This window comes from Pteropus alecto, unplaced genomic scaffold (assembly GCF_000325575.1).
Source record: "Pteropus alecto unplaced genomic scaffold, ASM32557v1 scaffold52, whole genome shotgun sequence".
NCBI classification, from domain to species: Eukaryota; Metazoa; Chordata; class Mammalia; order Chiroptera; family Pteropodidae; genus Pteropus; species Pteropus alecto.
Window position 1 is genome coordinate 2,863,388 of NW_006433941.1, and position 15,988 is coordinate 2,879,375.

A 15,988-nucleotide genomic window follows, 5' to 3' on the forward strand; every position below is an offset into this window, starting at 1 on the left:
TTTCCTTTCACTAAAACTTTCTAGTGAATTTTTCACTTCAATTATTGTATTTTTCAACTCCAGAATTTCTATTTAATGAGTGATCATTCTCATACTTTGATTCTTTAGACCTGGTCTTCTTTAGATTTTTTAACATATATAATGGCTGATTTTGTATCCTTATTTAGTAAATACTACTTTTTGGCTTCCTTAGAAACAGTTTACATTGACTGATATTTTTTACTATTTATGGTCTATGCTTTTCTGGTTTTTTGTGTGTGTCTTGTAATTTTTTGTTGAAAACATGATATTTTAAATAATACAATGTGGCAACTCTAGAAATCAGATTCTCCTCTCCCCAGAGTTTGTTGTTACAGTTTGTTGTTGTTATTGCTGCTGCTATTTTATTTATTTAGTGACTTTTCCTGAACTAATTCAGTAAAGTTTATATTCTTTGTCATGTATAGCCACTGAAAATCTCTGGTTAACATAGTGATTAGTTAATGTTTGAACATAAATTTCCTTAAATCCTAAAATCACTAAGTCTTCCAGCATTTGCTAAAAGGCTTTTTTATGTGTTGGGCATACCTTCTACAGTTTACAACTCTGCTTCACCCTTCATTTCTTCTCTGCACAGAACCTCAAGGTAAGCCGGAAGTGAGAGCTGGGGGCCTTCTTTATTTTTCCTGGGGTTTAACTCGGTGGAAAAAGAAAATAAGCCCAGTAAATTCATTATAATTTGAGCTATGTGTGAAGCGATTAGCAATAAAGTTTATGAACTGTCATTATCGCCACATTAGCCACATTTTATTATTAGCAGAACTATATAAAACATGCTTTACAAACTTGGAGGCCCAAATAAAAGGTTTAAACATTTTGACAAGCATACTTATCTATATGCAGAAAAACACTCCAGAGGGAATCTGTTTCTTCTGAGAGCAGACCTTAGCCAAATATTATCTAACTGATTAGTCAGATAATCAGGGCTCTTAGTTTACTAGATCATTGAGTATAGTGATTACAAGCTTAAATTCTGGAGACAAACTGTCTGGATTTGAATCTAAGTTTTGCCTTCTCTGTGAACTTAGACAAAGCACCTAACTTCTCAATGCCTCCCTTATATGCACTATTACTTATACAGAAGTAGAAAGAGTAGTTTGATGAATCTTGTTGAACTTATTGCCCATCTTCAACAATTATCAACCCATGGCCAATCATATTTCATCTGTAATCATACCCTCCCTCACTAATTATTTTGAAGGAAATATAAGACATTATATAATTTCATCTATAAATATTTCATTATATAATATGTAACATTTTTTAATGTTCAACATACAGTTGACTCTTGAACAATGCAGGGGTTACGGGCACTGACCCCCATGCTGCCAAAAATCTGCATATAACTTTCAACTCTCCCAAAATTTAACTACTAATAGCCTACTGTTGACCAGAAGCCTTACCAATAACACAGTAAACACATATTTTATATGTTAGATGTAGTCTTAAAATAAAGTAAGCTAGAGAAAAGAAAATATTATTAAAATTATAAGGAAGAGAAAATACATTTACAATACTATACATATTTATTGAAAAAAAAATCTATGTATAAGTGGACTCAGGCAGTTCAAACCCATGTTGTTCAAGAGGCACCTGCATCACCATTATTATAGCTAAAAAAATAAAAGCATTAATATTATCAAATATTGAGTTGATATTTGTTTCCCTAGTTGATTAATATGTTATAGTTAGTTATTATCGTCTCTTAGGTCACTTGTAATCCAGAGGTTTCCCTCTCCCTCTTTTTCTTCTCTTGTAATAGTTTATTGAAGAAACCAAGTCATTTGTACTTTAGGGTTACGTTGTCCTATACAGCTCCTGCTACCCACATGTGGCTTGTTCAGCACTTGAAATGTGACTGGTCCATTTACAGGTGTACTGTAAATTTAAAATACACATCATGTTTCTATGCTTAATATAAAAAATAAAGTATCATTAATTTTATATTGATTGCATGTTGAACTTATATAATTTGTATGTATTTTGTATACATAAAGCTAAATAAAATGTTATTAAAAGCATAAAATTTCACCTGTTTCTACTTTTAATGTAGCTACTAGAAAATTTTAAATTGTATATGTGAGTTGCATTATAACTATTGGATAGCATTGATTTAGAATTTCACACAATATGATTTTATTTATTGTATCCTCGTGAAGTTATTTAACATCCTCTTCTGTCTCCTGTATTTCCTGTATGTTGTCAGGTAGATCTACAGGCTTGATCAGAATCAGATTTTGATTTTTTAAAAAATTTTTTGGCAATAGTATTTTATATTTCTAGTATATACCATTAGGAGGTACATAATGCCAAGTTGAGGCCTCTTTGCTGTGTTAACAGCCATTGATGATCCTTTAACTGATTAGAGATTGCAAAATGGTAATGTTCTAATTCTTCGTTTCTCTCATATAGTAGCTGGAGTACTCTGTAAAGAGAAACCTCCCCTTATCAACTATTTGATCACACTTGATTACTATAAAAATTATGTATATTTAGCATAGAAAAAAGACAAAAAGTTGATCCTTTCTCTTTATTTACCAGTTTCCAAGCATCCTTCAAAGATGATCAATGAGTATTTTATAGTATTATTATGAAATCATGAATTTTAATATATATTTTTGAAATCCATTATAGTTATTATCTTTATTAAGACTCAGATTGTCCTATCATTGGCCAGTGGGAGCCTCTTCAAATTGTATCTTGTATTGGACATGATCCTAGCAGTCTTTGATAGCTTCTTTGCTTTTTGGTATGGCAGAAAGTTGCAGGCCCTCATTCCTCTTAGTGAAAAGTAATGTTTTGAGTCCACAGTCTGAATTGCATAATGCTATCTTATAGGGTATTGTTTCTAGCCCTGAATCAGTGGACAAATCTAGGAAATGTGTTTTTTTTCCCTTAAAAATAAAATACCTCATAAGTTTAGACTATTTCTAATTCAAATTCGGATCTATGGAGTTTTTATATAATCTCATCAATATTATATCTTATTTTTCCCATGCCAAATGTATTAGTTCTCAATAGCATCAATACACTAATTTGTTTTATCTAACACTTCACACACAACAGTTACAAAACTGCATTTCCATCACTACCACCAACATTATGATTATTTACTTAAACATGTTGCTTTTGTTTTTGTAGTTCTTTTTCTCCTTGGTGTGTGTCTCACAAAGGATATCCAGAAAAATTATTATGTTTTAAAGTCACTCAAAATAGTTTCTCTTTGATGAATGTGTATGTTGCCCACTGGTTTCATTTTACTTTTAATTTTTAGGGATTGCTTTTGTTGGGAACAGATCTTTTAAAAATGGTATACCAATATTTCAAAACATTCATTGTGGCAAATCTTTAAATAGTACATCCATATTGCTTGGATTTTTAAGACTATTTGGAGAATGTGGTAGGGATGATTACAAACATATTTTGGGCATCATATGCCAAAGGAGTGGGCAAGATATAACTTTTAATTTAATTTTTTTCTGCTATGATTTCATCTTGTGCTATAGAAATCTATTCTGGACTACTTGCCTTATATAATAGTAATTTTTTCAGATGCTTTAGATGTGGTAGAAATGTACCACATTCCCACACTACTATAAATTTTGTTTACTTTTGAAACAAATAAGTTTTATAGATTATTTTTGAATTAAAATTTTTCTTTTATAATAATATAAAGTGTTCACATGGTTCAAAAGTCAAATCTACAAAAGAAATATTTAAAGGAGTCCAGTTTCTAGTTCAGTCTTCTGCACTCTATTTTCTCCTTCCAGTAGGTAACCATTAAAAATTTGTTATGGTTCATTCTTCTATTTTTGATGTAATGGCATATATATTTCATATCCTGGCCAAAAATATTTCCCAAAGTGCTATGATTTTATATTTTTATTTCTCAAAGAGAGAGTTTATAATCTAAATCTATAATCTGAATGATAAACCGTATCTTTTGATAAGCCATATTTTATAGATTAGAACTGAAAAATAATTGATATTATATAAATGCCAGGGTTTTGAAGGAGAAAAGATGATTTGGCTGGAAACTACTAGCTGTTATCAGGTGTTTTAATGACTTTCTAGGGAAGGAGAAAACCATACATTTTTTCCATTTAGGTAAAACTAAAAATAGAATGAACCTTCCTCTTGTAGTTTTAAGTTCTTGTCATTGGAGAGATTTATACATTCTTCAAGGTTTAAACTGGTTGACTTCCGTAGTCATTTGGTGATTCTGATTTCTGGAATTCTTCCCCAGTTTCTAACAGATCTAAATGTATAGTCCCTGGGTGATGACAGTGTATTTATTTTAGGAATCAGTGACATTTAAAGATGTGGCTATTGACTTCACATTGGAAGAGTGGAGGTTGATGGACCCTACACAGAGAGACCTACACAAGGATGTAATGCTAGAGAATTACAGGAATCTTGTCTCCCTGGGTAAGGATAACTTCTAAGTTAATGTATCTGCCTATTTGACCAGATTTGCTGGATATAGAGCCTCTCAAGTACTTAATTGAATTTTGGGTTAGAGTTTAGGCATTATAATCTCATAATTTTAGGAGCATATTGTTGAGAGTTATGTTATTCCTCACTCTTAACTAAATGGTCTATCTATTGTAGGATAAGAAGTGCATGTTTCATTGGGATCTTAGAGGTTGTTGACAATCCCCCAGTTTTAGGACTAAAGTTTTTCTAGTCATTTCCATCAATAAGAGTTATTTGTTCCTTTTCTTTCTAAATTCAGATTATTCCCATGATCTATTATCCCAGCAAACCTGGGATCATAGTGTTGAGCTTCTTTGCAATAACTTTGTAGTTCTATGTGACACCACTGTATGATAGAATGTTTTGCTGAGGTGGAATGTTCTATATCTGTGCTGTCACATAGGGCAAACACTAGCCACTTGTGGCTGTTGAGCATTTGAAGTCTGGCTAGTCCAATTGAAGGACTGAACTTTAAATTTTATATAATTTTATTTAAATTCAAATTTAAATAGCCACATGTGGCATTGACAACTGTATTGAACAGTGCATCTCTAGAACTTCCTATAATAGTCATTCTCCATAGGAAATTAAGAAATGAGACTGAATTTGGCAATAGTTCTTGCTCATAGGTACAATCAAATCCTCTTCATTTTTCTCTGAACAGGGCTTGCAGTTTCCAAACCAGACATGATAGCTCATTTGGAGGATGGACAAGGACCATGGGTGGTAGTAAGAGAAATTTCAAGAACCTCCAATCCAGGTGAGTTAATAAGAACAAGTAGGATGAGATTTATTCCTTGAATCAAGCAGAATATCTGAAATATTTTGAGGGATATTTTTTGCTCAAAGCTATCTCAGAGGAATAGATTTTCCCTTTCTCTCCTCCTCTTCCTATACCTCCCTCTTTCCAGCTCTTTTTCCCTCCCTCTCTTCATTTCCTCTCTCCATCTCTCTGTGTTCTACTTTTGGTTCTTATCCCATCCTGCTTTGCTTTCTTAGGTTTATGATTTTCATAATTGTTTCTTTATTCCTTCTTCATTCAAACATACATAAAATATCCCTTTCAGTTCTATTCTTCAGTTAAATTTATATTTTTTCTTTGTTTAACTATTATCTGACATCTCTTTCCTTCACTAATTTTCCTGAAAATGTTTTCTTGAGAATCAGCTCTGATTTCTTCTAAACTAAACCTGCTTATTCATTATTTAACTTTCTTCATCTATAAACCTGCTGAAACTTTGGGAGAACCCTCTCCCCCTCCTCCAGGTTCCTAACTAATTGAGAATACAAACAAGAAATCAATTGAAAATCTAAATACAGTATTTAAATATTTAATCAATATTTATTGAACATCCATATATTATGAACTGGGCTAGTGTTTCATGAAAATGCCCTGTATAGAAAGCAGCCCCCAAATGCAAAAGGATCCAAGAGGCCAAAGAACAAAAAAGACAAGTCCAGCTTGTCAGTTTAAAGAGTTTTAACAGGGAACTTACTTATAGAAATTCAGTCCTGGGTGGCAGCAGGACAAAATGGATCTATGCCCCATTTATCTACGAGACTACCGTTTATAAACCCTGCTAAGAAGTAGACCTAGTACTCTGAAAGGAATGCAGAGGTGATCTAGGGGGAAAAAAAAGACTGGATACTGGGGGCTCTGGTGCCAGGGTGAGATAACATTGAGGGTAACTTGCCCAGGAGGAAGGACTAATAGTGAAGGAAGGATTACTAGTAGTTCATAATTAACCTAGAGTCTCCGTACATATCCCATAGTCCACTCAGGAGGAAGGAGGAGGGGGGTCAATGGTTCAGGCAGATTAGTTTTAAAATAGAGTTAGCTATATATGCATAGTTAGGTACTAGGTCTACAGTAAGTAAATGGACCAGGTCCCTGCACTTATGAAGATTAAATTTTGAAAAATAGATAATTAACAAGTAAATAAAAACAAGCTAAATAGTGGTTATAATACTTTTTAGCTATGAGATAAACTAGAAGATATGAAAGAGTAACTGGGATAGAGAATGAGGGCATCTCCTTCAGATAATGTGGCCAGGCAAGGCTTCTGAGGAGGTGACATTTAAGCTGAAACTTGAATGATCAAAGAAGCCAGCCATGGGAAGAGGAAAAGAGGAGCATTCCAGGCAAATAACTTGATACAGAAAAGAATGTAACGTGTTCTAGAAATCAAAGGAAGCTACTGTGACCAAAGTATAAATGAGAGGGAAACTGGTATAGAATAAGATTAGAGAGTTGGATTCAGAGATTTGTGGACAATGGTAAGGAATTGGGTTTTAATCCAAGTATGAGGCATTGAAAGATTTTAATCAAGGATTTTTAGGAAATAACTCTGCTTATGGAAATTGAATGTAAGAGCACAAAGCAGGTAATCAGTAAAGGTGTTAACAGAGATCTAGGCAAGAGATGATAGTAACTTTGATTAGGGTGATAGTAGTAAAGATAGAAATAAGTGGATTCTAGTTCATTTGAATAGTCATTTTATTATGATGTCATCCATAACTTGCATATGTGTTAAATATATTGCTTTTATATATCAAATATTAGATATTTAAAGAGTGAATGAAAACTAGACATTGCAAATATTTTCAGATGAGTCTTTAGAGAAGGGTTCCCTCAACCATGAAGAGGTAAAGAGAAATGGAGCAGTGGCTAGAGGAAAGTATGGACTTAAGAAAAAAACTCTTGTTTTATTTTTGAGATGGAAGTTTTTATGGCATGCTTGAGTACTGATGGGAATGATGTCCCAATGGAGAGGGAGAAGTTGATGTTGCAAGACAAAAATGGGATCACTGAAGAACTAAAGTGTCTGAAAAGGTGAAAGGGGACTAAGTCTAGAATGGAAAAGGAGGGATTTATCTATTAGAGTCAGGGAGCCCACCACTTCTGTTGTAACACTGGGAAAGATGGAGAAGATGGGTGCAGATATAAGTCAACTGTGGTTGGAAGGTGGAGGCATTTTATTATGATAGCGTCTATATTCTCAATAAAATAAAAAGCAAAGCCATTAACTTATTGGGAAGATAATAAAGAGTTGTGAGAGAGGGAAAGTTATATATTTTATGGTATATAGAATTTACCAGGTAAGCCATGTTGACCTGGAGCTTTTATTGCAGATGTTTAATTACAACTTCTTTTCCTTTTGTAGTTATAGAACTATTCATGTTTCCTGTTTCTTTTTGTTTCAGTTTAGTAAACTATGTTCATCTAAGAATTGATCCATTTAATCTAAAATTTAAATTCTTTGCATACTACCCTCTGTTTATCTTTTAAATGTCTATGTAGATCTGAAGTGATGTCTTCCTTTTCATTTCTGATACTTTTTGTCCTCTCTCTTTTATATTGATCAGTCTTGCTAGGGTTTATCAATAATACTTTTAAAGAATAATTTTTATCTTTAAAAATTATAGGACTTCACTGTTATGTCAGATTCTCAGAAGTAGGTGTTTGATTTGTTTCATTACTTTCTTCTCTTATTTCATTATTTTTTACTTTCCTAGAGTTTAATTTGCTGATCTTCTTTAACTTCTTGATTTGGATATTTATATCATTGATTTTCAGCCATTCTTTTTTTCTAATGTACTTAAGGCTATCAAGACTGTCTCACACCTTTTTTATGTAGCACCTTCATAATTATTGAGTTCAAAGTATTTGATAATTTCATTATGATGTCTTTGGCTCTCAGGTTATTAAGTATTTTTCTTAATTTTGTACCATATAGGGATTTTCTAATAATCTTGTTACCTTAAATGCTACTGTGATGAGAAAATGCTCTGTAATATTTCAATCTTTGCAAATTTCTTAAAACTTGCTTACCACATGGCCAATTTTTGTAAACATTTTGCGTGTACTTGGAAAAATGTGTTGTAGATATTGAGTGCAGTTTTAGATATGTCATTTGTTAATTATGTTGCTAAAATCTATGTACACATTGTCAACATATTATATCGGTTATTGAGAAAAATTTTTAGTCTCCCAGTGTGACCATAGATTTATTTCTTATTTTATTTCCTTTAATTTTTCCTTCATGTGTTTTGAAACTGTGTTATTAGGTTATTTAAGTTCTAACAAAGTTAGAACTAGTATATCTTTCTGGCAAATTGGACCTTTTATCATTATGAAGTATCTTTTTTAATCTGTTAATGATTTTTACCCTAAAGTCTATTTTGCCTGATATTAATATTACTATAGCATCATTCTTTTAGTTATTGTTTATATGGTATATCTTTTTTCATCTTCTCACTGTAATCTTTTACATGTACTTGTATTTTTTATTTCTCTTGTAAGAAGCATACTGTTAGATTTTTGTTCTAACACATCTAACAGCCTATATCTTTTGGAATATTTAGTCTGTTTGTACATGCAGCATTACATAATGTTTAAATCTACCATCTAAATGTGAAAGTGTCTTGCCTGTTCTGTATTCTTCTTTCTATTTAGATTTATCATTTATTTTTCTATTTCTCCTTCTAATCACTTGGTAATTATAAATTTTAAATTATTTGTTTAGTGGTTAACAAACAATATAGATTTTCCCTCTTTCCAAACAATACAAGGATCTTATAACAGCTTATTCCATTTAACCACATTTTATTTATATATTATTGAAGTTGTATATTTTAATTCTATATGTATGTCAGATCTCATAAGACATTGTTATTAATGTTATGTGCAGTTAATATTCATTAAGATTTACCTATATTTTTACATTACCTTTCTCTTCATTTTTTTTCTTTATTTCTGGGCTTCTACCTAGTATTATTTTTCTTCTACTTAAAGAATGCTCTTTATTGTTTTCTTTTATTGAGATCTGCTGGTGTCATATTCTCTTCATTTTTCTTTTTGCTTAAACATGTCATTATTTAACCTTCATTTTTTTAATTTGTCATGTTCTAAAATTGAAATAATTTTTGTCAAGATATATTTGCTTTAGGCATTTCATCATTAGTCAGCATTCTTGACTTTGAAAACATATGTCATATTAGTATGACCCATGGCATTTATTTTATGGTAACTTCTAGTGCCACTGGAAATTAATAGAATATTGTTTTCTGCAGCATGGGTTCCATATTCAGAAGAGCAAATGGATGACTTCTCTGAGGAAAAGTTTTCTCCAAGTTCCCAAAGTTTATTCTGTGTTATGTGGGCTATTACTCATTTTAAAATAAATTTACCAAATAATATCTCAATACCTTTAATGTGCTCAGATTTCTCATATCTTGAGGCATGCCAAAAGACATTGGCTACAGGATACTTATTTTTCCCCCAAGAAACTTGGGTCCATACATAAAGAAAATTATATTGTAACATTGATAATAACAATCACAATTTATTAGATGTCTACTCTATTACTGGCATTCTGCTAGGAAATTTATTTATATAATTTCACTGAATGTAACCCTTAAAATAGCTCTATATAGTATATATGTATATGTTTAATAGCAGGAAACTGAAGCTCAAAGCAGTTAAATACATACAGTTATTGTCAAACTGGTATTTGGAAATGAATATGTCTAAGTCTATGTTCTTGTCACTCATGATTTTTATGTCCTCGTATGTCTATTAAATCTTTTCATTGTCAGGCATTGAGTATGAAAACCTATAATAATAATTTGAGGTTCTGAATTATGTAATCTTTTTCCACAGAAGATTAATATTTGGTTTTGGTAGGCTGCTAGGATATGGGGCTCTAACAATCCTGTCACCTTGATTCATTAAGACATTTAAATGAGCTGGGGTTTAATCTTTCAATTACAGGGTTTTCTTCTTTGTTAGCCCTGTGAATCCACTGATAATTATACTTATCTTGAGTTTTAAAGTCATAAAACCATTCTACTATCCACAAAAGATTTTGATCCAATTTGTTTTTAAATATTTAGGTATTATTATCTAAAAATGAATTAGAAATATAAAAGAAGTATCAAAGTGTTTTTAGAAGTCAGATATTGAGATGCATATACAAGAAGGAATTTTGACAAACTGTCAGAAATGTTCTTAAGACCCATAAATTGGTTATAAAACTATTCTTGATAATTATCACTATTTGAAATATCAATAACTATAAATATTAATTTTGACTAGCTTATTCAGCCTACTTTCTGAAAAGTCAGTATCTTTTTCCATAAATGCTTTATTAAAAGGTATGTACAAAGACTTGAATAAGCTACGATGACAAGTAAATTTGAGAATGCCCTCACCAAAAAAAAAAGAAAAGAAAACTTGTCAACAAAGAATGAGAACAAATAGAAAGTATAGTTGTGGACAAATATCTGGTTTGTGGAGTAAATGAGAAGCAAAGTAGTCACAACTTAAGAGGAATTCTCTCTAAAGAAGCTGACTCTAAAGGGAATGAAAAAAGTAGTATTACCATGAATTATTTTTTTTCGTAGAAGAAAAACTTAAATTTACTACTTTGGTTCTTTGCTCAACCAGCCTCCCTTAACTCTACCTCCTTCTTTCTAGAAAACAGGGCCAACTTGCAAGCAGTTAAAACCACATATTCATTGTCATCCCAACTTACCCTTTTATTTTTCAGTTTAGTAAGATCTCCCCAAGTTGGGAAGTGGAGTCATTGATTTTTCTTTCTCCTCCACAGAGTTGGAGACCAAACTTGCAATCAAGAATGCCATAACAACAGAAGATATCACTGAAGACTTATCACAGGACACCATAGTAGAGAAACTCACAGAGAATGGTCCACGGGACTCCAGAATTGGAGAATTATGGAAATGGAATGACAGGATATTGAGACTGCAAAATAGTCAGGAGAGTCAGAGCCAAAGAATAGTTACACACAGGAAAATTCCCACTGGTCAAAGAGGCTTTAGATTTGGGTCTGTTCTTTTTCCAGAACCAGTAGTTATTACAGAAGAGCCCCACAGCAAATGTCAAACACATCAGAAAAATTTCCCAGAGAATTTAGATTTGAATACAAATACCCATTTGGGGAAGAAGAATTGCAAGGATACAGAAAGCAGCAAAGCCATAATGCCTACTTTAGAACTTACTTTAGGAAAAAAATTCAGTAATAAAGAAAAACCCTATAAGTGTACTGCATGTGAAAAGGCTTTTCGTTATAGATCATTACTCATTCAACATCAGAGAACTCACACTAAAGAAAAACCTTATAAATGTACCGAATGTGGGAAAATGTTCAGCCAGCCTTCATATCTTAGTCAACATAAAAAAATTCACACTGGAGAAAAACCCTATAAATGTAACGAATGTGGAAAGACCTTTATTGCTTCTTCATCACTTATAGTACATCAGAGAATTCATACTAAGGAGAAACCTTATCAATGTAATGTCTGTGGAAAATCTTTTAGCCAGTGTGCCCGCCTTAATCAGCACCAGAGAATTCAGACTGGAGAGAAGCCCTATAAATGTAGTGAATGTGGGAAAGCTTTTAGTGATAAATCAAAACTTGCACGACATCAAGAAACTCACAATGGAGAGAAACCCTACAAATGTAATGATTGTGGGAAAGCCTTTAGGAATAAGTCCTATCTTAGTGTACATCAGAAGACTCATACTGAAGAGAAGCCATATAAATGCAATGAGTGTGGGAAGTCCTTCAAGAATACCACAATTTTTAATGTTCATCAGAGAATTCATACTGGAGAAAAACCCTTTAGGTGCAATGAATGTGGAAAAGCCTATAGAAGTAATTCAAGCCTGATTGTACATATAAGAACTCATACTGGGGAAAAACCCTATGAATGTAATGAATGTGGGAAAGCATTCAATCGTATAGCAAATTTCACAGAACATCAGAGAATTCATACAGGAGAAAAACCCTATAAATGTAATGACTGTGGGAAAGCATTCATTAATTATTCATGCCTTACCGTACACCACAGAATGCATACAGGAGAGAAACCTTATAAATGTAATGAATGTGGAAAGGCCTTCATGCGTTCTTCATCTCTAATTATACATCAGCGAATTCATACTGAAGAGAAACCTTACCTATGTAATGAATGTGGAGAATCTTTTAGAATAAAATCACACTTAACTGTACATCAGAGGATTCATACCGGAGAGAAACCATATAAATGTACTGACTGTGAGAGAGCATTTACCAAAATGGTAAATCTCAAAGAGCATCAGAAAATTCATACTGGAGTGAAACCTTATAAATGCTGTGATTGTGGAAAGTCGTTCAGAACTAAGTCATACCTTATTGTACATCAAAGGACCCATACTGGAGAGAAACCATATAAATGCAATGAATGTGAGAAAGCTTTCACTAATACATCACAGCTTACCGTGCATCAAAGAAGACATACTGGAGAAAAACCCTATAAATGTAATGAATGTGGGAAGGTTTTCACAAGTAACTCAGGATTTAATACCCATCAGAGAACACATACTGGAGAGAAACCATTTAAATGTAATGACTGTGGGAAAGCATTTAGCCAAATGGTACATGTCACAGAACATCAGAAAATTCATAGTGGAGAGAAACCCTATAAATGTGATGTCTGTGGAAAAGCCTTCAGGAGGGGTTCATACCTTACAGTGCATTGGAGAACACATACTGGAGAAAAACCCTATACATGTAAGGAATGTGGAAAAGGTTGTATTACTCTATCACAGCTAACTCTACATCAGAGAATTCATACTGGAGAGAGGCCCTATAAATGTGAAGAATGTGGAAAAGCCTTCAGAACTAACTCAGATTTTACTGTACATCTGAGGATGCACACTGGAGAAAAACCCTATAAATGTAATGAATGTGGAAAAGCCTTTAGGAGTAGCTCAAGCCTTACTGTACATCAAAGAATACATCAGAGAGAAACTCAGTTAATATAGAGAATAAATCATCCAGGTGTCTATGAGAAGAATCATAAACTGTATATTTAATGAATGTAGGAAGACTTTCAGAAGCAATTTGCCAGAAAATAGGCACAGAAAAGACTCTGTAAACATATGGATGTGGAAAAAGCTTTTAGTCATATTAAATCTTAGAAGTTCTAAGAAAATTCATAATAGAGTAAGATAATGGACAAATGAAAACCTTCATCCAGATTTCATACTTTTTCATTTAACAGATTGTTTTCAATGAATTGCCAATATATTTTTTGCCTATTTTTCTATTGATTTGTCAGTCTTATAAATCTGGAAGTACTTTTTATATTTTTTAGATACTAATTTTTTGTCGTATGTGTTGCAAATGGTTTTCTTAATCTAGTATTTGTCTTTATACTCTTTATATAGTAAAAGGAATCACCAAATATTTTTTTAATTTTTATTTTTATAGTAACATCTTTTCCTTTTTAAAGTCTTGATTTACTCTTTTAGTTAAAAAGGTTTCCTTAATCTTGAGATTACACATATTCTCCTAAATGTGTTTCTACGATTTTGATAATTTTGTTTTTTATATTGAAGCCCTTAACCCATTTGGACTGGAGGGCTATTGATAGAAAAGCAACTTCAAATAATCATTAACCTATGAAAATATGATAAACATAAATAGTACTCAGGGAAATGCAAATTAAATCATCCAGTAAGACATCACTTCCTCTTCATGGAGTTGGCAAAATTAATAGATCTTTTGCTAGTGGAGTTTGGGAAACTACGCTTTCCAAAAGGTTATGTCAACTTATATTTTCACCAGCCGTGCAGAAATATGTATTTATTTTTAAAATTTCAAAAGGCTTTGACCAAGAAGTCTCACTTTTGAGAATCTGTCCCACATAAATAACAACATCAGTGCATAACAATACACATAAATAAGGATGTTTGTTTAAGTATTGTTTGTAGCAGCAAAGAAATTCAACTGGAGACAAAATGGCCATTAATAGGGAAATGGTTGGATGAATTGTGATATATCCTGATACATGGGATAGCATTAATTTTTTAAATGAGTTATATCTATACTAGTTATTTCAAGATATTTTCACAAGTTTTGATAAGTAATTGCTTTGTTACAGATATGTATATGTAAAGATTCCATTTTTGTTAAATGATTACACCCATTTATGTATTTATGTCTATATGTGATTTAGATGAGCATGGAAACAAGTATGGAAGAATATACAACATACTGTTAATGTTGGTTAACTTGAATGGAGAAGAAAAGGAAAAATAGATAAGTAAAGTAGGAGGAAAGACTAGGGGGGAAAAATGCAGCATGTGTGGTGTAAAACTAAGTATTTGAACTTTTGAGAGCCATGGTTTCTTTCCAGTGAACATATAATATTTTCATGAACAGGAAAAACCTACTTTTCTTGTAAGTTATTGGACACTTGTTATATGCCAGGAATCACCCTAGGTACCAGATATACATTGGTAGAGGAGGGATGGTCATGGATCTAAGAACATGAGAATTAGTTTTTATGCTGCCTAGATTTTAAAGAAGTTACCCAGCACCTCACTGCCTTCACCCTCTGTTTCATTTAAATGAGGTAATAGAATTTTCATATAAGTGGAAAACATATTCAGGAATATCTAGACTTGTGTCCAAGTCATAGAGGAGAAGAACACAAGCCTCAGAGAGAAGTTCCATTTTCACCGTGGCACCAAAGTAAAGGTCATAATGGTAAAAAGTTCTGTGTATATAGCCTCATGGAACATTGGAGTAAAGAGAGAGGAAATAGCTAAGGACTCTCAAGTCCTCAAAGGAAGGCTTGGAAGTTCTGGGAATAAAAGAGAATACTGGAATCAAAGTGGGAATTCAGAGGCTGTGGACCTGAAAACGAGAAAGCTCTAACAGACCATGGACCTGATATCCAAAATGGACAAGACATGATGAGCTATGCTTCAATGAAGACTGAAGGAAAGAAAATCAAATACCCCTCTTACAACGTATACAATAAAGTATCTTTAATATTGGGAAGGGGATATTGAGTGAATGAACTATCTCCTATTATAAATGAATAATTTGACAAATGGTTAAAATGACCATTTCTGATTGGATTTTAATGGTGAAATTTAATAACAATTAGAAGAGACTTATTTGGATATAATGTGCCACTTTTTGATCAGAACGTTTAAGGGTTAGACCTTGAAATAGTACCCTTAAAAACCCTACTCTTGCTACAAAATAGTCACAGGAATGTAAGGTACAATATAAGGATTATAGTCAATAATATAACTATCATGTCAGTTGGGTACAAGATTTATTGGGGAGATCACCTTGTAAGATATATAAATGTCTAACCACTATGCTCTACACCTGAAACTAATATAATATTGACTGTCAACCTTAATTGAAAAATAAATTTATAAAAACCCTGCTGGCATAACAGTTGACATGATGATGCCAACTCGTTGGATGCTCCTTTTAAACTCCAAATTCTCATCACAATTAAACTCTGCTCCCTACCCCGTCTTAGAGCCAAGCATTTCAAGAAGTGTCAACAGGTTCAAATGACATAAGAACTGAAAAGCATCCATTGGGTTAGGGGATGGAGATGACACAGGTCAACTTTACTAGAGCAGTTTCAACGGGGT

The 15,988-nt window shown here is 32.5% G+C and overlaps 1 protein-coding gene across 5 annotated transcripts in view; it reads left to right on the top strand.

The window, feature by feature from the left end:
* The window catches only part of LOC102892418 (zinc finger protein 286A), a 76,659-nt gene extending 61,283 nt beyond the window's left edge, over window positions 1–15,376 (top strand). For 4 of the 5 annotated variants that reach the window (XM_015586660.2, XM_015586661.2, XM_025044404.1 and 1 more), the window contains 3 exons: window positions 4,341–4,467; window positions 5,180–5,275; window positions 11,127–15,376. In XM_015586660.2, the coding sequence (XP_015442146.1) occupies window positions 4,341–4,467; window positions 5,180–5,275; window positions 11,127–13,345 (2,442 nt within the window). In that variant the 3' untranslated portion in view covers window positions 13,346–15,376. The remainder of the gene's footprint in view (window positions 1–4,340; window positions 4,468–5,179; window positions 5,276–11,126) is intronic. The other variant, XM_025044406.1, reaches the window with a different exon arrangement.
* Window positions 15,377–15,988: the final 612 nt, after the last annotated feature.